This window comes from Vulpes vulpes, chromosome 1 (genome assembly GCF_048418805.1).
Source record: "Vulpes vulpes isolate BD-2025 chromosome 1, VulVul3, whole genome shotgun sequence".
Classification (NCBI taxonomy): Eukaryota; Metazoa; Chordata; class Mammalia; order Carnivora; family Canidae; genus Vulpes; species Vulpes vulpes.
This window is the reverse complement of record NC_132780.1, coordinates 13448660-13470153: the sequence shown is the minus strand read 5'-3', so window position 1 is coordinate 13470153 and position 21494 is coordinate 13448660. Positions and strand designations below refer to the sequence as shown.

Genomic DNA, 21494 nt, shown 5'->3' with positions numbered 1-21494 from the left:
CTGCTAACCCCGGGGCTTCCAGCCGAGCCCTGGAGGTGGCGGTGCTCACCGGGCGGTCCTTTGGAAAGCCACCGGCACTGGAGGTGACCACTTCACACCATGTGACCTTGGGTACCAGCCACTGGCACTGGAGGTGACCACTTCACATCGTGTGACTTCGGGTACCAGAGGTCCCTTCCTCTTTAGCCATACAGGTTCCGACCTCCATACAGGTCGGTGGAGAGATTGGTACCAGGGTCTTAACTGCGCTTGCCTCTAGCACCAGGCTTGGCACACGGTAGGTGCTCAATAAAGATTGTGGGGGTGAAGGAAGGAACCGAAGTGTTCATCAGGAGGCGCTGGCTTGGTTGTACGGTTCTCGCATTGAAAGACTATGCAGCTCTGTAAAAAGAAGCATCCGGTGAAAAGGAGAGTCAGGTTTTATGGAGCGTCTCCTGCGTCCTTAGGCACCATTCTAAGTGCTTTCTGCAGACTAACTCATGAAATCCTCCCTATAACATTATGATACAGGTAATATGATCATTCGCATTTTATTTTATTTTATTTTATTAAAGATTTTATTTATCTACTTAAGAAAGAGCACAGAGAGAAGAAAAGCAGACCCCCTGCTGAGCAGGGAGGGAGAGGTGGGGCTCCATCCCAGGACCCCCCCCCCCCCATCATGACCTGAGCCAAAAGCAGCCGCTTTAGTGGACTGAGCCACCCAGGGGTCCGATCATTCCCATTTATAGCTAAGGATGTAAATATCACCTACTGGGGTCCCTGGGTGGCTCAGGCAGTGAAGTATCTGCCTTTGGCCCAGGTCATGATCCCGGGGTCCTGGGATCGAGGTCCATATTGGGTTCCCTGCCCAGCAGGGAGTCTGCTTTTCCATCTCTGCTCATGCTCCCTCTCTCAAATAAATAAAATATTTTTTTAAAAAAATCACTTACTCAAGGTCCCACTGCCAGAAGTAATGGAACCTGGATTTGAATCTGAAACAGTCTGACTTGTGTGTATGGGGTGGGGGAGCAAAGGGCCTAGATATGCATGTATGCATCCTGTCTAGGCAAAGGGCCTAGATATGCAACTTAGGTCAGGGGACACCTCTCAGGTAGAAGCGCTGCCAACAGTGGCTGTTTCTGGGGGGTCCTTCTATATCTTTTTTGGATTGCTTGGATTTTTAGGAGTCAGAACTGTTAATTAAGCAAGTTAAATTTTTTCTTAAAGATTTTATTCATTCATGAGAGACACACAGAGAGAGACACAGAGACACAGGCAGAGGGAGAAGCAGGCTCCCTGTGGGGAGTCCAATGCAGGACTCAATCCCAGGACCCTGGGATCACCACCTGAGCAGAAGATGGAGGCTCAACCAATGAGCCACCTGACACCCAAGCAAGTTCAATTAAATCAAAGGTCCTCAGGGACACCTGGGTGGCTCATTGGTTGAGCATCTGCCTTTGGCTCAGGGTGTGATCCTCGGGTCCTGGGATTGAGTCTCACATGGGGCTCTCTGCATGAAGCCTGCTTCTCCTCCCTCTGCCTATGTCTCTGCCTCTCTCATTGTGTCTCTCGTCAATTAAATCAAAGTTCCTCAGACTTGGCTATGGACACAGCAGGTCAGGATCCCTGGGATGTGGGGCCCAGGATGTGCGAAGCTTCCCAGGTAACTCTGAGGCAGCTAGCTCGGCAACAATGAGCACCACAAGGCATTAGTAATAATAGCAGTTAACTTGCAGGAAGAGTTTCCTTGACATCAGGCACCCTGCTGTGTGCGAAATGGGACTGTTGTTAGGAATTCTCAGAACTATCTGGTAGGAAAAACAAACAAACAAAAGAACTATCTGGTAGGGTGGATCCATACAAACAGCTTCCTGCTTCCCCCTCACGGTCTGCAGTGACCCCAACCTAGCAGCTGGAGGAATTTTGTAAAAACTTAGGTCAGGGGATGCCTGGGCGGCTCATTCGGTTAAGCGACTGCCTTTGGCTCAGGCTCCTGGATTCGAGCCCCACCACTGGCTGCCTTCTGCTCAGCAGGGGAGTCTTCTCCTTCATCTACCTCTGCCCCTGCTCTGCCCCTGCTGGTGGGCTCTGTCTTTCGCTCACTCTCTCTCTCAAATAAATAAATAAAATTAAAAACAAAACAAAACAAAAAACACCTAAGTCAGATCTATCTCTACTCTTTCAAAAATCCTCCATGTTACTTGGAGTAAAATTAAAGTCCTCACCTCCTCTACTTCCCTCTCGCTTTCTCTCCTCACTGACTCCACTCCAGCCACACCTGCCTCTTCACTGTCCATCAAGGACACCAGGTTCATGTCTGCCTCAGGGCCTTTGCACTTGCCCTTCCCAACCTCCAGAATGTTACGGCCCCACCTTCTCTTTGGAGATTTCCCTCTGCTCGAATGTCACCTTTTTTAGAGAGGTCATTCTGCACCCCCCTCAACTACAGAAGTGGCCTCTACCCTATCTCAGGAATCCTTATTCCTTTCTAAATCCTATGAGGCTCTTTTCATGATAAAGTTTTTCAATGCATAGAATTGCATCCACTGGATGACAATGGAAACCAATTGTAATGAAATACACAACGGTTAAAAAAGAAAAAAATTCAACAACGGCAAAAACCCCTGTGAGAGAGTGACTTTAATACAAAGGTATAAGAAAGGAACGCCTGAGGATCCCTGGGTGGTGCAGCGGTTTAGCGCCTGCCTTTGGCCCAGGGCGCGATCCTGGAGACCCGGGATTGAATCCCACTCCGGCTCCCGGTGCAGGGAGCCTGCTTCTCCCTCTGCCTGTCTCTGCCTCTCTCTGTGTGTGACTATCGTAAATAAATAAAAATTAAAAAAAAAAAAGGAACGCCTGTGATTCTATTTAACTGGCGATGTGGGATTTTACTTCTTGAAGGAACCCGGCAGATGTGAAGAGAAAGAGGGAAGGGAGAGAGGGAAAAAAGGAAGATGCTTGGCGGGTGGGGTTGGTGGAGATCTCAGCGAGGCCTCTGCACAATTCCTGGCTCGCTCGGGTTGTTTTTGCTTTGCGGAGCCGGGTCGATAGGCTTTGCTGGATTTTCTCCCCCCTCTCCCAAGCTCCAGCCCAGCCGGCTCGAGCGGCCCGGGCCTGGCCTCCCACCGCCCGGCCCCTCCCCTGTGCGGCGTTTAGAGCCGCCCTGCGGTCTCCACGGCAACGAGCAGCCGCGTCTGTAGAGCGAGTCCCTAATGGGAGGCGAGGGTCCGGAGGTGGGGGCGGCCAGCACCTCTTCTGAGCTTCTCACCCCTTCCTTAGGCCTGATCCCCCCACTCAGCTTCCTGAAAAGCTACCGGAAACTCAAAATCCCTAGGCTTACCCATTTGAGGAATGCCGATTTATGAATCCAAGTCCCCAAAGTCCAGAATTCCAAGTGGAATGATCTCGCCTGTTGAGACATTTGTGTTCTGCAATTGGTAAAAGGTGCGTGTGTGTGTGTATGTGTGTGTGTGTGTGTGTGTGAATGTGTGTGTCTATGTGTGGGAGTGGGGCCGGGGCAGGGAGGGGAAGATTATCCTCGAAATGAAATGAAAACCTCAAATATCCAACATTCTTACAAAAATTGCCAACCCCTGAGCAGTTCCACTGTGGGTATTTTAGATTACTCAGATCTCTGGCAGGGGAGAGCCTTCGCCAGAACAAACGATTATCACAGCTCCCACTTTTATACTTGGTTAAAAGACATGAAAAATCCAAAAAGAATGGGGGAAGAAAGCAAAACATGGCCTAGATCTCTCCACCCAGCGACACTTGGTTGCCACTTTAAAAAAATCATACTGAAAGTGACCCATGTAAGAAAACGAAGTGCCAAAAAGATATAAAATGAAAACCAAGTCCCCTCTCCCAGCCTCGAGCCTCCAGTGTCTCCCGGCAAAGTAATTACAGTGAAATACCTCTGTATTTTTCCAGAAAAAAAAATGCTTACATGTGTAATTTTAGAATCTACCCCAGGGGATTCTTCACATCATCCTGAATTATTTTTATCATGGCGCTTATCACTTCCTAGTATTTCCTTATTTATTTATTGTCTCACACTATGGGAATACTTGTCCCAAGAGGGGAGGGATATTTGGTTTGGTCACTGCTGACTTCTCAGAACCTAGAGCGGTGCTGGTAGGTGCTCAGAATGTTTGCTGAATGAATGAAGGAGAGAATTGCACTAGATATATTCCTAAAATTTTGTTTTTTACTGATAATTTACTTTGACTGAGCACCTATTTTGTCCCGGTCCCTCTGCATTTTTTTCTTTTACTCCTTACAACCCCTCTTTTTAAAATTATTTTTTAAAGATTTTATTTATTTATTAATGAGAGACACAGAGAGAGGGAGAGACACAGGCAGAGTTGGAGAAGCAGGCTCCATGCAGGGAACCCAATGTGGGACTCGATCCCAGGACTCCAGGATCACACCCTGGGCCAAAGGCAGGTGCTCAACCACTGAGCCACCCAGGGATCCCCACAACCCCTCTTTTTAAAAAAGATTTATTTATTTATTTATTTATTTGAGAGAAAGAGAGAGAGAGTGCGTGTGCATGCACTTGCAGGGAGAGGCAGAGGGAGAGAGAATCTCCAGAAGATTCCTTGCTGAGCTCAGAAGTGGGGGGGGGGGGCTCAATTTCACAATCCCAATCTCATGACCCTGAGATCATGACCTGAGCCAAAACCAAGAGTCTGAGGCTTAACCGACTGAGCCACCCAGCTGCCCCACTCCTTATGATCCCTTTTAAACAAATACTTATTCCCATTTTCCAGATGAGAAAAAATGAGGCCAAAAAAAAAAGCCACACAGCTTGTAAGTGACAGAGCTTTGAATCACTCAGGTTCCTTAGATCCCAGCCCCTGCTACTCTTATGCCTCCTTTATTTTCCCAGTTTCCTATGGAGGGTAGAGGATGGGGAGCAAGGTTGATGAACAGTCCCTGAAGACTTCTCTCCCAGGTGACATTTGTAAACTTTGGCACAGTCACTAGATTTGTCTTCAGTCTCAAATGCCCAGAAATCAGATCCCTGCCTAGAATGAATGGGATATAGATTATCCACACTTTTTAGCCAGTGGGCTCATTGATGGCACATAGTAGGTCCTCAAGAAGTACAGCAGGAAGGAGCCTTATGGTTCACACTCTGGCCTCCAGAACCAGCCACATAGTTGGGCCACCTCTGCCTTCTACCTCTTCAGCACAAAATTTGGAGGCTGTTTGGTGAGTGTGGAAGCAAAGCTGACAGAATAGCTGTATATTTGAAAAATCATTCATTCATAATCCATTCATTTGGCACATTTCTCTAAAGCACAGATTCCCAAACCTGGCTGCACATTAGAATCACTAGTGAGCGACGCCTGTATGGCTCAGTGGTTGAGAGTCAGCCTTCGGCTCAGGGTGTGATCCCAGTGTTCTGGGATCTAGTCCCACATCAGGCTCCCCGCACGGAGCCTGCTTCTCCCTCTGCCTGTGTCTCTGCATCTCACTGTGTAACTCTCATGAAGAAATAAAATCTTAAAAAAAAAAAAAAAAAAAGGAATCATTAGCGAGAATTTTAGAAATCACAATTTCTCAAGTCCAAACTACTGGATCAGAGAATGTTAGGGTGGGGTATTTCATTAAAAAAATAATCTCCCCAAATGACTCTGACAGAGGTGATGGTTGGTGGGGCTGGGCAGACGCAAGGGAGGTCCTTGGCCAGCTGGAAATACCACCCGGAACCTGCAAAAGAGCCAGATTGGAAATTAGGGTTTCTCCAATTTTAGCAACATAGAGGGACCCTTACAGGGGGTGAGGGATGGGAATCTCTGAGATCTTGTAATAGTTTGGATGATGGCTGCCCATGGATTGCAGCTTCAAATCCCTGGAATTTGAAAATGTGACTTTATTTGGAAAAGGACCTAAGTATCTTTGCAGATGTTGTAAAGGATTTTGAGATGAGATTAGCCTAGGTTATCTGGGCAGGGCTTCAAGAGTGTCCTCATAAGAAAGAAGCAGAGAGAGATAACAGACACAGATGAGAAGCCATGAAGACTCAGTGGAGGCAGGGTGACCACACAGGCAGAGACGGGGGTGATGTGGCCACGAGCCAAAGAGCACCAGGAGCCACCAGAAGCTGGAAGAGACGAGGAAGGAGCCTCCCCTGCCTAGAGCCCTCGGACAGAGCTCAGCCTTGCTCACATCTTGATTTTGGACTTCTAGCCTCCAGAAGCCTGAGTGAATAGATTGTGTTACTCTGAGTTTGTGGCGATTTGCTACAGCAGGCACAGGATCAAGTCTAGACCCGCCCCCGATCCTGCAGTGTGGCCGCTGATTCCCCAGACTCCAATGAGGAAAGCTCCAAATGAAAACATCCAAGTTTTATTGTGTGACCTTGTCTCTCAAGAACCATTATCCCAGAGGTGAAAGAATTATCGTGCCGTCTTCTGACCCCCAGAATCAGATATGGGTGATGAGACCTGTGGAAGTGTTTTCACATGCTCGCTGTCCCCCTCTCTGTGGACTTCCCTCTGCTGCCTGCCCTTCATTGCTAGCCTCACCCCAGGGTGATCCAAAGGCTAGATGTCCCTTTTCTCAGGAGTCTGTGAAACCTTTGGCTTTACATACCTAATTTTCCCACAAAGATGCCTCTTTTTGCATCTTTATGACTGCCCTCAGCAATGGGTACTATTATCAACCCATTTCACAGATGAGGAGATTGAGGCATGGGAATGAAGTACTTCCCCCAGGCAGCCCACCTCCCAACTGCCCCACTCTTGGTTTCATTTTTTTTTTTAATTTTATTTATTTATTTATTTATTTATTTATTTATTTATTTAAACTGCTGAGCCACCCAGGCATCCCAGTTTCATTTTTTTTTTTAAATGGTCAGCTCTGGGGTCCCTGGGTGGCTCAGAGGTTTAGCGCCTGCCTTTAGCCCAGGGCATGATCCTGGAGTCCCGGGATCAAGTCCACATCGGACTCCCTGCACGGAGCCTGCTTCTTCCTCTGCCTGTGTCTCTGCCTCTCTCTCTCTTTCTCTCTCTCTCTCTGTGTCTCTCATGAATAAATAAATAAAATCTTTTTAAAAAGTAATAAAATAAAATAAAAAGGTCAGCTCTATTGGAGGTATACTTATACAATGTAATCTTTTTAATGTTCCATGTGGTAAGATTGATTGATTGATTGATTTGAGAAGAGAGAGAGAGAAAGAGAGAGAGATTGAGAGAGAGAGAGAATGTGTGCACAGTATGGAGGAGCAGAGGGAGAAGGAGAGAGACAATCTTAAGCAGGCTCCATGCCCAGCACAGAGCTGGATGCGGGCTTGATCTCACGACTCTGAGATCATGGCCTGAGCTGAAATCAAGAGTCAGATGCTTAACCCACTGAACCACCCAGGCCCCCCTCCAGAGCGTACGTTTTAGATGCATGGTGTACGCTCTCTTTGCTGCAAAGAAACTGTGGCATGGGTAGTATCAGCTCCACTTTACAGATAAGGGAACAGGGCCCAGAGAAGTAAAATCACCTCCCTGAAGGCACACAACTAGTTGGTGGCAGAGTCAAGATTTGAACCCAGGTCTGTGTGTGCAGCTCTGAATCCTTGGACGCTCTCTCCATTGTGTGCCCTGGTGATGCTAGGGCACAGGTTGGGTACTGTCTCCCGAGGGGTATTACCCTGGTGTACTCACTACTTTGCCCAGATTCCAAAGCAGCCTTTTGTCAGAACACAGCATATTGTCTTAGGAAGCGGGGCACACGGTTAGTTCAGGAATCTGAGCTATGAAACCAGGCGAATGTGTTCTCTGTGGATGAAAAACACAACGGTCACTGGACCCAGGATCCCAGTGGCCAAAGCTTAACAGCTTCCTCCATCTTAGCCATTGTGCTAAGTCATTTATATGTCTGAATGGATATAGTCCTCCCCACACCTGGTTAAACAGGTTACTATTATCCCCATTTTCAAATTAGCAACCCCGAGACACAGGAGGTTCAGTGGTTTGCCCAGGCTCATGCTTTGGGAGGGAGAGGAGTCAGGACTTGAACCCAGGCCATATGTCCAACACTAGCCTTCATCTCCAAACCTCCATACACCAGGCAGAGGCATCTGCTGCCTTAACTGGCAGGTTGCCTAGTGAGAAAGCCAATTTAGAGGAATTTCTGATTCGATTTCCTTATTTACGTCATAGATATTTATCTGCATTCTATATTTATTGCCATAATAACTGTGTTTTTTTATTTTCCATATTCTGATGCCTTGCTATCTGGGGCCTGGCTGGCTCTTGAGGGACTGCCCCTCCTGGGGTCAGGCAATTCCTAGAGAAAGTAAACAGTACTTGCCCTTGAGCATGTTCTTGAAATGCAAACCAACCACTCCAGAGCCCACACCTCCAACTACCTCCTTTAGCAACCTTCCCATTCTGGCACCATCCACCTGTGCTATTCACCCCAGGGCCAGGTCTCAGACAACTAGGGACAGCCCCTAGACCCCAAAATCTGCTGAAATTATTCAAACTAGCCAGTCGCGTCTGCTTATCCTGTCTCATCCACTCCTTCCTGCAGAAACCACAGTGGCATTTAATAAAATCTACACAAATTAATCACCATCGAGAGATATATCAAGCCAGAAAAATATAGGGGAGCAATGAGGAGATAAAATAGGGGGAATAATCCATCCTGGGGTGGCCTGGAAGGCTTCCTGGAAGAAGAGACCTGAGGGTTAAGAGTCAGAGGAGTCCTGTAAGAGCATCCTAGGCAGAGGCAGGGTAATACCCCTCGGGAGACAGTACCCAACCTGTGCCCTAGCATCACCAGGGCACACAATGGAGAGAGCGTCCAAGGATTCAGAGCTGCACACACAGACCTGGGTTCAAATCTTGACTCTGCCACCAACTAGTTGTGTGCCTTCAGGGAGGTGATTTTACTTCTCTGGGCCCTGTTCCCTTATCTGTAAAGTGGAGCTGATACTACCCATGCCACAGTTTCTTTGCAGCAAAGAGAGCGTACACCATGCATCTAAAACGTACGCTCTGGAGGGGGGCCTGGGTGGTTCAGTGGGTTAAGCATCTGACTCTTGATTTCAGCTCAGGCCATGATCTCAGAGTCGTGAGATCAAGCCCGCATCCAGCTCTGTGCTGGGCATGGAGCCTGCTTAAGATTGTCTCTCTCCTTCTCCCTCTGCTCCTCCATACTGTGCACACATTCTCTCTCTCTCTCAATCTCTCTCTCTTTCTCTCTCTCTCTTCTCAAATCAATCAATCAATCAATCTTACCACATGGAACATTAAAAAGATTACATTGTATAAGTATACCTCCAATAGAGCTGACCTTTTTATTTTATTTTATTACTTTTTAAAAAGATTTTATTTATTTATTCATGAGAGACACAGAGAGAGAGAGAGAAAGAGAGAGAGAGGCAGAGACACAGGCAGAGGAAGAAGCAGGCTCCGTGCAGGGAGTCCGATGTGGACTTGATCCCGGGACTCCAGGGATCCCAGAAGTATGTCTGGGGTGGCTAGAGTATCGTGAAATGGGGAGCCAAGGCAAGTGGGGATCTTTGGGCTATAAAGATGTTGAACTTTCTTCTGAACGGGGATGGAGTAAGCAGAGGAGTGACCACACCGATTGATTTTGATTTATCATTGTAGAGGGATACCGCAGTCCCCAGAAAGCAGAGGGAGCCCAGTAGCCAGAGCACAGGGAAGAAATACCCCAGCCTCTCTTTCCTCCTGCCCTCTGACTCCTGCCGCTGCCTCCCATTGGCTGATCCCAACAAGGAAGTCTTAGGGCACAGGAGCTTTGGTATACAGTGCTCCAAGTTGGCCTCCTGGGGAGCAGAGCAGGGTGGAGAAGCACAGAGAGGCAATCTGGGGAACCCAGTCCATGGAGGTGGCCTCCCGGGGTGCAGAGCAGGGTGGAGAAGCACAAAGAAGCAATCTGGGGAACCCATGGAGAATCACCAGCGCCAGCCCATGGGAATCACATATAGGTTGGCTTCTCGGAGGTTCTGAGCCCTCCTTCAGAATTTTTGGCCCTCAGTGAGCACTGTTGAAGGAGCCTCAGAGAGACCCAGTCCTGAGCCAGGAGCACAGATTGTCCTCAGAAAGACGTAGGCTTCTGTCCTTTTGAACCTTCCTATGTTGTTTTAGGCAGGTCACTTAACCTTTCTTTAGTCATAGAATGAGATGAAGTAATAATATACAGCTCATAGTCACTAATCTCTTTTGAAATCCAAAAAAACTCAGAAAGCTTTGCATCACGCCCTCCCTCCATAAAAGCAAGGAACAGCATTTAGAGGCACGATCTAGATTTACATAAGGTTATTTATATTCTTCATTTATTTCCCTTAATGTCAATATCCTACATTTCCCTACAGAATACTAATGGGTTTGATTATGGGAACTGCCCAAATCTGCCCATGGGGTGAATTACACAATACAAGATATAGTCACTGTATCAGTTTTCTGACATCCCAAACTCTCTGAATTCTTTTTTTTTTTTTTTAAGATTTTATTTATTTATTCATGAGAGACACACAGAGAGAGGCAGAGACATAGGCAGAGTGAGAAGCAGGCTACCTGAGGGGAGCCCAATGCGGGTCTCAATCCCAGAACCCCGGGATCATGACCTGAGCTGAAGGCAGATGCTTAATCACTGAGCCACCCAGGCTTCCCAATTACTTTTTTTTTAAAGTTTATTTAAGTAATCTCTACACTCAATGTGAGGCTCAAACTCACAACCCCAAGATCAAGAGTCACATGCTCTTCCAACTGAGCCAGCCAGGCAATCCCCAAACTTTCTGAATTCTGAAGCATGTCTGACTCTAAGATTTTGGATAAGGGGTTGTGGACCTATAGTGTCATACCTTGGGGGTTGGGAAGATATAACAAATTAATGAGTATGAAAGACTGTGCACAATGCTTGGAATACAGAATGGCTATTATCTTATTCCAGATGAACCATTTCACCATTTCCATCAGTCACTAGGAGCCGAAAGTTGTGTGTTTTGTGTTCTATTGGCCATGAGATCTGATGACACTGCTTTAAAAAAGATAATATAGCCCTGGAAAACTTCAGGCAACCCATGGAAACAGTTTTCAAAAAAAAAAATTTTTTTAGCAGCTAGATTATTTTTCCCTTTTAATTAAATTTATTTTTTGAAAGATTTTATTTATTTGATATGGAGAGAGAGCACAAGCAGGCAGAGGGAGAGGGAGAAGCAGACCCGCTGGGGAGCAGGGAGCTTGACACGGGTTTTGACCCCAGGACCCTGGGATCATGACCTGAGCCGAAGGCAGATGCTTAACTGAATGAGCTACCCAAGGGCCCCTATTTTTCCCTTTTAAAAAAAGATTTATTTTAGAGAGAGCATGTGTGAGTGAGGGGAGTGGCAGAGAGAGAGAGAGAGAGAGAGAGAGAGAGAGAGAGAGAATCTCGAGCAGACTCCCCACTGAGCGCGCAGCCCAATGTGGGGCTCAATCCCATGACCCTGAGATCATGACCTGAGCCGAAATCGAGAACCAAATGCTTAACCAACTGAGCCACCCAGGTGCTTCTAGATTATTTTTCTAAATTAGATCTAGCATAGATTCCCCCAATATATCAAAGAGCATACTGTGATCGCATTAACATACATTTATTTTATAAGTTCATATTTATACAATAGAGCATCAACCGCAAAGAACAGTGAAGAATTATAACGGAACCCACTCTTGGAAATGGGGGTTCACCAAGGCCAGCTGCGGGCTTCTATATCAGCCAGCACGTCCAATTTTGGGGGGATTTTCACGTAGGATTTGCTGTGTGCCAGCCAGGTCTCGACTCACACAGATAACTGATTTCAAATGGTAACAGGTTTGCACAACTGCTTGCTCTGCTGTGTTAGGAAACTCTTCCAAAAAACCTTGAGAACTGGTAGATTTGGTTCTGGGGGCAACAATGAACATTGACACACACTCACGTTGTGTATCACAGATATGAACGTTATATGGGGAAACACCCGAAACTCACAATAAGCACAAATACAGTCTTGATACTGCAATAAGACTATAAGGAACGTCACACTGTCCCTTGTCACGATACAATGACTGTGCCTTGGTGGGACAACAGCATGCAACAAGCAAATGTGCGTGAGGTCTTATTCAAGCCCGGACTCTGAGGAAACAGTGAACACAGTAGCACAATACACACCGTGAGTGCATTTGCCCAGGCTGGAAAGTTACAAGGGCGAAAAGGATCAAGAGAGGACTACAAACTTCTAGACCACAGATGCACTTGAAGAAGAGTAAATATATGTGTGGGGAGGGCAGGAAAAGCTGGATCCCAACCATTGCACAGGAGAAAAGATGGTTGAGGTGATGATTCAGAGCCAGCTGGGGGAGTTCACAGAAATCAGTCTTCCAGATTTTAGGTTGTCAACGCAAGGGAACTCTTAAAAATCCCTTCTGTCTTGACCATTGCTGGGAATGCAGGGGCCTAGGAGGAAGTTCTGACCTCCTGAGGGTGGATCCCTTGCCTGTACCCTGATTGCCAAGGTGAAGGGGTGGGTAGAGAGAGAATCTCCACTTTTTGGCTCTGTTAGGGGGGCCCCAAGGGGCAGCTTCACAGAAATAAGAACAGGGCTTGGATGCTGGAAGTCACAAAAGTGACCGATGCCCACTACAGTAATACATTGGGGGTCTCCACTCTTACGATTTGGTAGGTAGGAATCTGAGCCTCTGGGGGTGTGTGTGTGTGTAAATTGTATTAAAAACAAAACAAAACACAAGAACTTCAACTCAAACCTTTGCAAATCCCTGAACTAATGGAATTTTGCAAAATCACAAATCGGATCTCCCTGAAATAGAGCTCTGTCTACCCACGGACACTTCGATTTTACCTGATTCATTTTTGCCTTTTTTTTTTTCCTCTACCATCACGGGAGACTCCAAAGTTAATGTTGTTAATGGGTAACTCTTGTAGGTGACCTCTTAATTATTTACCTCCTTTTGGACTATTTCCTGAAGGTCTTGCCTTCTGTTCTTTAGAGTGGGGAGCCCCCTCTGCACAAGCCAGAGCTTCTGGAGTTGAATTTGGGGAGACCCATATCCTAACCCCATGTGCCAATCAGAGCAGAAGAGTCTCATGTCTGACCATCCCTTGTCCTTGTAAAGGAGACTGAGTATGTACAGAACAGTGACAGCTCTTGACAGAGTAGGACACAGAGCACTGAGCTTCTCAGGTGTGGCAAGCAGGCAACTCACTTTGTCAGGCATGGCTTCTGCTTGCCACGTGCGAAACAGGGTGGCCCACTCTGGATGAGTTTGCACCAGAGGTGCATTCAAAGTCCATCCTTTTAAAAGATAAAAAAAAAGGGGTGGTGGTGGTGTTTAGACTTTGCAATAGCAGGATTTCCAGCAAGGCCCAAAGCTAAAAGTCTGTATGTCTTCCTGACATCAGGTACTCAGCAAAAGGGGCTGTCCCCGTCATCAGGCCTGAGGGGACAGGAGGGCAGGTGATGGTTAAGGAGATAAGTGGCTTTTCTCCAGCAGCGGATTTCCCCATGTTCCTCCTGCTTGGCTTTTCCTCAACTCTGGCAAGAGACCTTCTGCAAACCCTTGAAATCCGGGACCCCGTTTCTCCTCTTGTGATTTCCTGCCAACACCTGCTCATGCAGGGAGGTGGGGGTGGGGAAGCCTGCGATCTCCATGGTCACAGTGCGATGATGGTGATGATGCTGCTGATGTGCTTCTCGCTAAGACTGCGAGCGACCTCCCGGCTCCTCCCTTGGGGTCTCCCAGTTGTTAGACGTCGTTTGCCGGGTCTTCACTCTCGCCCACTCAGACGACACTCACACACATACCCAGGTGTCACTCCCACAGTTACAGGTTACCCACAACTACTCAAATATTACCCGTTCTGACTCATACGTTGGGTTCAAACTCAGATGCTACCCACGCACTCAAACAGCACGATGCTCATTCAAGTTTTCAAGTAACTCAGATGTACCCGCACCTACTCAGATAATACGAGTGCCAGGAGGCCAAGGTCTGGGTCTCTCTGCTCCCTGCCCAGCGCCTGGGACAGCGTCTGGTATACACTGCGGGCGATCAGAAAACGTTTGTTGAATGGCGGAGTGATCCATACTCAACCAGATGTTGCCTCTGTCTCCTCAAATGGAATCCATGCCCAGATGTACCCCAGTAACTCCCGGGTTCCCCAGACTCCACCAGCGCCGTGAAGGCAGGGTCTGTGTTTCTGTATTGGGTTTGCACCCGGCTCCCGCTCCTGGAACAGTGCCTGGGACATAGCAGGTGCACAGTAGATGTCTGTGGAATGACTGAGTGGCCCACGCTCACCCAGACGTTCCCCACCTCACTCAGATGTTACCCACAAGTTATTCACTCGGGTGGAAATGCCCCCCTGCTCACTCGGCCGCCACCGCCCCTCGCCCCGCTGCCCCTCGCGCCCTCCCCACCTCACCTCACAGCTTCTTGTCGGAGGCATGGTGTCGCCGACGGTTTTTCTTGTGCTTCCGCTTGCCTCTCTTGTCGTCTCCAGCCTTGCTCTGCTTCTCCGCGGGGTCTGGAGGTGGCGCCCCGACCGTGCCCGCGCCCGCGCCCGCGCCCGCGCCCGCGCCCGCGGTGGCCCCGGCCCCTGGCTTCTCCCCGGGCCCGGGCGCCCGGCACTTTCTGGCAGGTGGCTCTCTGGGGCCCGTCACCGTGGGGCACAGCTCCTGCCGCAGGACCCGGGCCACGTCCTCCACCGTCCTGCCCTCGCTCTGCAGGAAGAGGTTCAGCTTGGTCAGGAACTCAATGTCCTGCTTCCGGGGCATGTAGACCACCCTCCACATGCCGCCCTTGCCCTTGACCTCCCTGGGGATCGCGGCATAATTGATGTCCTCCTCCAGCCGAATGATGGCTGCCTTGGTCCGCTCTTCTTCCAGGAAGGCCTTCCCGGCCACTTCGAACTTGCCCAGGGGCTTCAGGGGCACGCGGATGATCTCCTCGAATTCCTCATGGTCGCAGTCCTCCGGGATGCCCAGGATCATCAGGGACTTGTAACTGTCCACTTCCAGGGCCTTGCAGCCGTGCTCCAAAAGAGCAATGTCCTTCACCCCAAAGAGCATCTTGCCCAGCTCCCGGAGGCAGCAGTATGCCCGCTGGTGCACACCCGAGCTGCCTCGGGAATCCAGGGAATGATCCAGGATGCCACGATCCTTCCCGAAGGCTAAGGAGGAGAGAGGCCTCAGGGGCCGGTCTGTCCAGACTCCAGTCAGGGATGCTCCTGGCCCTGCCCTCAGGGCTGCAGCCTCCAGATTTCTGTCACCTTCTCCCGAGAGGGCTCTTGGGAATTCCCAGGGACTTACACTGCAGGAGGCAGAGGTGTTCTCTGCCAGCTGGCTGGCGTGGGTCCGGAGTCGGGGCAAGGCCGCACCAAGGAGGGTCTGAAGATGCACTTCGCCTCTCTTGGCGATGGTCTCCAAAGGGCTCACCCGTCCTGGCAATCTCAGCAGATCTGGGACAGGGGACCTCCCTGGGGCTGTTGCCACCGGGTCTCGTGGGTGAGGGCCCAGAAAGCAGGGTGGCTGGTCTCTGGCGGTTGGGCCGGAGGTTGCCTTCGGTGCCCTGTGGCCCTGCTAAGACAAGGATGTGGCTGCTGCACTTGCTCCCGCAGTGACGTCACGCCTCCTCCCGCTCATCGGCCCTGAAGTCTCCATGGCAACCGCTGGAGCATCCCCTCTGCCATTGGCTGGGGCCAGCCGCATTGAAATCAGAGTCCAGGGGGGTCACTCAGGGGTGAGGGGTCAGCCATCTGCCTTCGAAAGCACCCTCCCTTCTCCTTTGAGAAAAGGGCTGATTCCAGGGGAGAGGGGACAGAGAAGATGCAAGAAGAGCCTGGAACATCTTTTTCTGGGTCAGAAGGTAAGGAAATGCTCCAAGAATGATGAGAACAGGGGGAAGTACAGAGAGCTAGCTTGAAGGACTCCCACTGGCCAAATCGGGGACAATTTGAGCATCAGTATTAAAAATGAGATCGTAGGGACACCTGGGTGGCTCAGCAGCTGAGCATCTGCCTTTGGCTCAGGTCATGATCCCAGGGTCCTGGGATCCAGCCCCAGATGGGGCTCCCTGCAGGGAGCCTGCCTCTCCCTCTGCCTATGTCTAAGCCTCTCTCTGTGTGTCTCTTATGAATAAATAAATAAATAAATAAATAAATAAATAAATAAATAAAATCTTTAAAAAATGAGATAATAAACCCCTTGATAAAATAAGAATCCATGAGTCTGTGTGGTTATAAAAAAGTTAATAAATGGAAAGTTCGGTGGAGAAGTGTGGGCTATATGTTGTCTCACAGAAAACTTACAAACCAAAAGGAACAAGAGTCTCTTTCCCTTGGAATGTCCTTGTTTGTAGGTCACACCCACTACAGCATGCAGGGCACCATACTGGCAATTTTCTCCCAAAATGGTTCAGGAGGGAAAAAAGTTCCTTGTTCTGTACTTGCAACTTTCCTGTAAGTTTGTGATTGTTTCAGAGCTATTTTAATTTTTTTTTTTTAAGATTTATTTATTTATTTATGATAGAGATAGACACACACACAGAGAGAGGCAGAGACACAGGAGGAGGGAGAAGCAGGCTCCATGCCGGGAGCCCGATGTGGGACTCGATCCTGGGACTCCAGGATCGCGCCCTGGGCCAAAGGCTGGCGCTAAACCTCTGAGCCACCCAGGGATCCCCTCAGAGCTATTTTCAAAAAGAAAAAAGTGCCCCGCACGTCTGGTCACCTTCACAGTGTCCATTTCTCCCCCTTTCTGTCCCAGTAGCAAAAGCCAGAAAGTTTGAATTAGATCAACATCCTCCAAATTCCCAAACTCAAGAGTTGGGCGATGAATGGCTTGAACTAATTAGCATAACCCCACCCCCTTGCCACAGTGATTGGTTCAGAAATGGTCACCCAGGTAACCCAGGCCTAAGCCAGTCAGTGTGCTGTGTCTCCCTGCTCACGGGGATTGGCTAAGGGCTGGATACCCGAACTCAGTGCAATTAAAATGAAGCTCTGGAGTTTTGAGACTAGTTATGAGGAGGATTATGCTCCTCCCAATAGGTGTGAAAGAACCAGTATGGGAGGTGCAAGAGGTCATCTTGAAATCGTGAGAGAAGCCGTTCTGAGGATGAATTCCACATCCAGAGGAAAGCAGAGCGGCGGGAATCACAGAGAAACCAAACCATTGTCCCGATGTCTTCACAGACTTCTGGATCAAACCATGCCTGAAGCCGATCCCTCTGAAACTTATTTTTAACTTTTTAAGTGAAATGCATTTATAATGAGAAGTGTACAAGTTATAAAGGAAAATCTAGAAACTGAACACATTGTATAACCAGCACCCAAATCCAATAAATGAACGTCATCAGCATCCCCGGAAGGATGTCCTCTGCTTTCTTCAAGTCACTATATCCTGTCAAGGGTAGTCACATCCCTGAGTTTCACTAGCATAAATTCATCTTTTCTGGTTTTGTATTCTACATAAATGGAATCGCTCTGTGGTTCTTTTTTTTTTTTTTTTTTTTTTTTAGATTTTATTTATTTATTCATGAGAGACACAGAGAAATGCAGAGACATAGGCAGAGGGAGAAGCAGGCTCCCTGCAGGGAGCCTGACTCAGAACTCAATCCCAGGACCCTGGGATCACGACCTGAGCTGAAGGCAGACGCTCAACCACTGAGCCACCCAGACACCCCCACTGTCTGGTTCGTGGTCAACATATTTGTACGTATCTGTTGGTTATAAGCCTCATCAGATGTTAAGCTAGTAGATACTCCCAGTTTCTCAAAGTAGTTGTATAATTTTACACTCCCCTAGCAGTACTTGAGAGTTCAAGGTCCTTCACATCCTCCCTATCACTAGCTATTGTCAGAATTTTCCACTTTGGCAACTTGGGTGTGTGTCTCTCCCTGTGGTGTCTCCTGAGTGGAATCTCATTGTGTTTTTATTTATTTATTTATTTTTATTTATTTATTCATGATAGTCACAGGAGAGAGAGAGAGAGAGAGAGGCAGAGACACAGGCAGAGGGAGAAGCAGGCTCCATGCACCAGGAGCCTGACGTGGGATTCGATCCCGGGTCTCCAGGATCGTGCCTTGGACCAAAGGCAGGCGCTAAACCGCTACGCCACCCAGGGATCCCCTCATTGTGTTTTTAATTTGAATGTTCCTGATGGCCAGTGACATTGTTTGTGACAATTGTCAGTGACATTGTCACTTGGCCAGTGACAAGTTTCCTTGTTCCAGGCTCTGGGCAACGTGCTGGGCATACTGGAGTGAGTGAGACTGGAGTGAGTGAGTGAGAGGATGCTTTTTTCAGAGGCATATTGGCCGTTTGGATACTTTGTGAAGAGTCTGTTAAAGTCTTTCACTTTTTTTTTTTTAATAATGAGATTGTCACTTTTCCTTATTGATTTGTAATTTATATAATCTGAATATTGTCTCGATTGCTTTAAGCTGATCTGACTTGGATTTTCTGCAAGTTGTATCCAAAATGCAGCTTCATTAATACAGAGAGACTTCCAAGTATTTACTGCAGGCAACATTTGCTTTGTCTTTTTCACACCTTGTAATTGTTGTGGCCATGATTATACTATATTATGTAGGCACAATGTTGGGCTAGTATTTATTATGAAATTTCTCTCTCTCGCTCTCTCTCTTTAAAAAAAAAAAGGATTTTATTTACATATTCATGAGAGACACACAGAGAGAGAGGCAGAGACACAGGCAAAGGAAAAAGCAGGCTTCATGCAGGGAGCCCGACATGGGACTCGATCCCAGGACTACAAGATCACACCCTGGGCTAAAGGCAGCACTAAACCATTGAGCACCCAGGCTGCCCTCTCTCTTAAATTTCAAAGACACCTCTCCAGCTCTCAAAGAATTTCCTCCTCTGAGTTATCTTGGGAGCAGAATATACAAGTAGAATGTGTGAACATGGGGCACCTGGTTGGCTCAGTATTTGACTGTCTGCCTTTAGCTCAGGTCGTGATCCTGGGGTCCTGGGATTGAGTCCTGTATTGGGCTCCCCACAGGGAGTCTGCTTCTCCTTCTGCCTATGTCTCTGCCTCTCTCTTGGTGTCTCTCATGAGTAAATAAATTTTTAAAATTTCAAAAAGTAAAAAAGAACATGTGAACTTGAGGGCAGGACTGGCAGGGACCTGAAGGTGACCCAGGATGTGAAAAACCCTTTAACTGGGAGTCAACCTGAACTCCAAATTTAGCCTCTCCAGGAGACCCCAGCGCCTCACAATGGCACCTCCCTTCATCTGTGAGTGCCCACACTGAATGGTGTCTTAAGTCAGTGAGAACATAGGGCAGCGCGCGGTGATAGAAGGACCTTGGACAATATCTTGGGGACTATTCATCGTTAGTTGGAGGGAATTGCTTAGGTCAGAGGCCACCAGCTGCAAGCCTACACATGGGAAATTAGACTTCAGATTATTTGTTTTTTTCTTTGAGAGAAAGTGAGAGAGAGCATGATCCGAAGTCGGGGAGGGGAGGGGAGGAGGAGAAGCAGACTCCCCATGGAGCAAGGAGCCCGACATGGGGCTCCATCCCAGGACCCTAAGATCATCACCTGAGCCAAAGGCAGATGATCCACTGACTGGGCCACCTAGGCACCCCCATATCAGCTTTATTTGGCCCACCCTACTTTCCAAAAATTTGAATCAATAGCCAACTTTTAAATTCCAAATTTGGAAGAAAATACAGATTTCTGGCTTCCCTTAAAAATGAGAGAATCTGTCAACATAGACCCTTATTCTCATTCTGTTAAAATCTGTTGAGGCTGAGAAGCTTGTCTCTCTTTAATGGAATCCCTGCTCTCTAGTTTTTCACAGACCCCATCAGCCCCAATTGTACCCCACCCCACTCTAGTTATGCATCTACATTATCTACATTGTCTCTGTAGGTGCTAGAATTTGACAGGTCTAATTTTTTTTTTTTATTTTTGGACAGGTCTAATTTTTAAAAAAAGATTTCATTTATTGATTCATGAGAGACAGAAAGAGAGAGGTAGAGACAGAGGCAGGGGAGAAGCAGGCTTCCTGTGGGGAGCCAATGCAGAACTTGATCCCAGGACCCTGGGACTAGATGCTCAACCACTCAGCCACCCAGGCGCCCTTGACACTCCTAATTCACACCATTAAATGCATCACTGTTCGTTTTGTTGTTTTTGTTTTTTAATTAATTCACCCTTCAACATCTTTGAGTTATTCTCCACAAAGGCATTTAACCATTAATGGTGTAGATAGCAAGTCGTCCTGGGTGCAGAAACCTTCACTTCTATGTCAAGCTCCCCTGCACCTCATTGATGCCTTTAGTGGGAACACCCCTCAGATCCCATCTTTTCTCCTCTCCCCTTCCACCATTCTAGACTCTGTTATGTCACTTCTTGCCCTTATATCATTTCTTCCTTTTTCCAGCCCATGTGTACAACGGTTCCTCCATTAGCAGAGATAAATTACTTTCAGGTGTAGAAGGAAGTAGAGAATAGTTGAGGTCTGTTTGATGCCAGATTGGGGCTCTGTAACAATAATAACACCACCACAAATACTAAAACTATTACCAGTAGTTTTTTTTTAAGATTTTATTTATTTATTCATGAGAGACACAGAGAGAGGAACAGAAACAGGCAGAGGGAGAAGCAGGCTCCGTGCAGGGAGCCTGACATGGGACTTGATCCTGGGTCTCCAGGATTACACCCTGGGCTGAAGGCAGCGCTAAACCGCTGAGCCATCCAGGCTGCCCCATTACCAGTAGTTTTAAACATTGATTGGTTAACTTCTCTATTGGTCAGGATAAGTTAAGTTATGCAGCTCATTCTTTCCTTTTCTGGGCTGTGTGATTTTGTTCTGTCTTACTTAGCTAAGCAGGGCTTATGTACCATTCCCTGAGTGGCTCTGGGTTAGAGCTATCTAAAAAAAAAAAAAATTAGGGGGCATCTGGGTGGCTCAGTAGGTTAAGCATCTGCCTTCAGCTCAGGACCAAGCCCCGATCTGAGCAGGGAGCCTGCTTCTCCCTCTCCCTCTGCCCTTCCCCTGCTCCTGCTCTCTCTCTCTCTCTCTCTTCCTCTCTTAAACAAACAAACAAATAAATAAATAAATAAATAAAATTTTGCATGGGATTTATTTTATTTTATTTTTTTTTTTGCATGGGATTTAGATGGCAGATAGCCACTATAGAAGGAAGGTCTGCACAGAACCCAGGCACCACCGTGGCTCATACATCTTGTCACTGATCTGCTGTCTCATCTCTTGGCTTGGGATGGGATCAGACCTCAGCTCCACCTGCCCCTGCTGGTTGTTCCTCTCCAGCTTCTGTGAATTTTGGGCCAGGCGCCTATGTGGCTCCTTGGGGGTAGGGGACCAGCTTCTCCTGCACATCATGCATAGAATTGAGGTTGTTGGAGATAAGAGACACATAGGGCTTCCGGTTCATTCTTATGGGTTCCATGTTGTTCTTAAAGGGTTCCAGCATCCCAGCTACAGTAGTCCCCCCCTTATACTTGGTGGA

The 21494-nt window shown here is 47.9% G+C and overlaps 1 protein-coding gene across 2 annotated transcripts; it reads right to left on the bottom strand.

Annotated features, from left to right (window-relative positions):
- Window positions 1-248: 248 nt before the first annotated feature.
- On the bottom strand, window positions 249-15554 carry PNMA8C (PNMA family member 8C). Of its 2 annotated transcripts, none has more exons than XM_072755359.1 (2): window positions 14416-15554; window positions 249-381 (listed from the first exon to the last, which is right to left on the bottom strand). In XM_072755359.1, exon 1 carries the CDS (start codon window positions 15059-15061, stop codon window positions 14417-14419), a length of 645 nt encoding a protein of 214 aa, XP_072611460.1. In that variant the 5' UTR covers window positions 15062-15554; the 3' UTR covers window positions 249-381; window position 14416. The 2 variants fall into 2 exon arrangements, with proteins under 2 accessions (XP_072611460.1, XP_025869966.2); XM_026014181.2 differs by lacking the exon at window positions 249-381 and adding an exon at window positions 13098-13285.
- Window positions 15555-21494: the final 5940 nt, after the last annotated feature.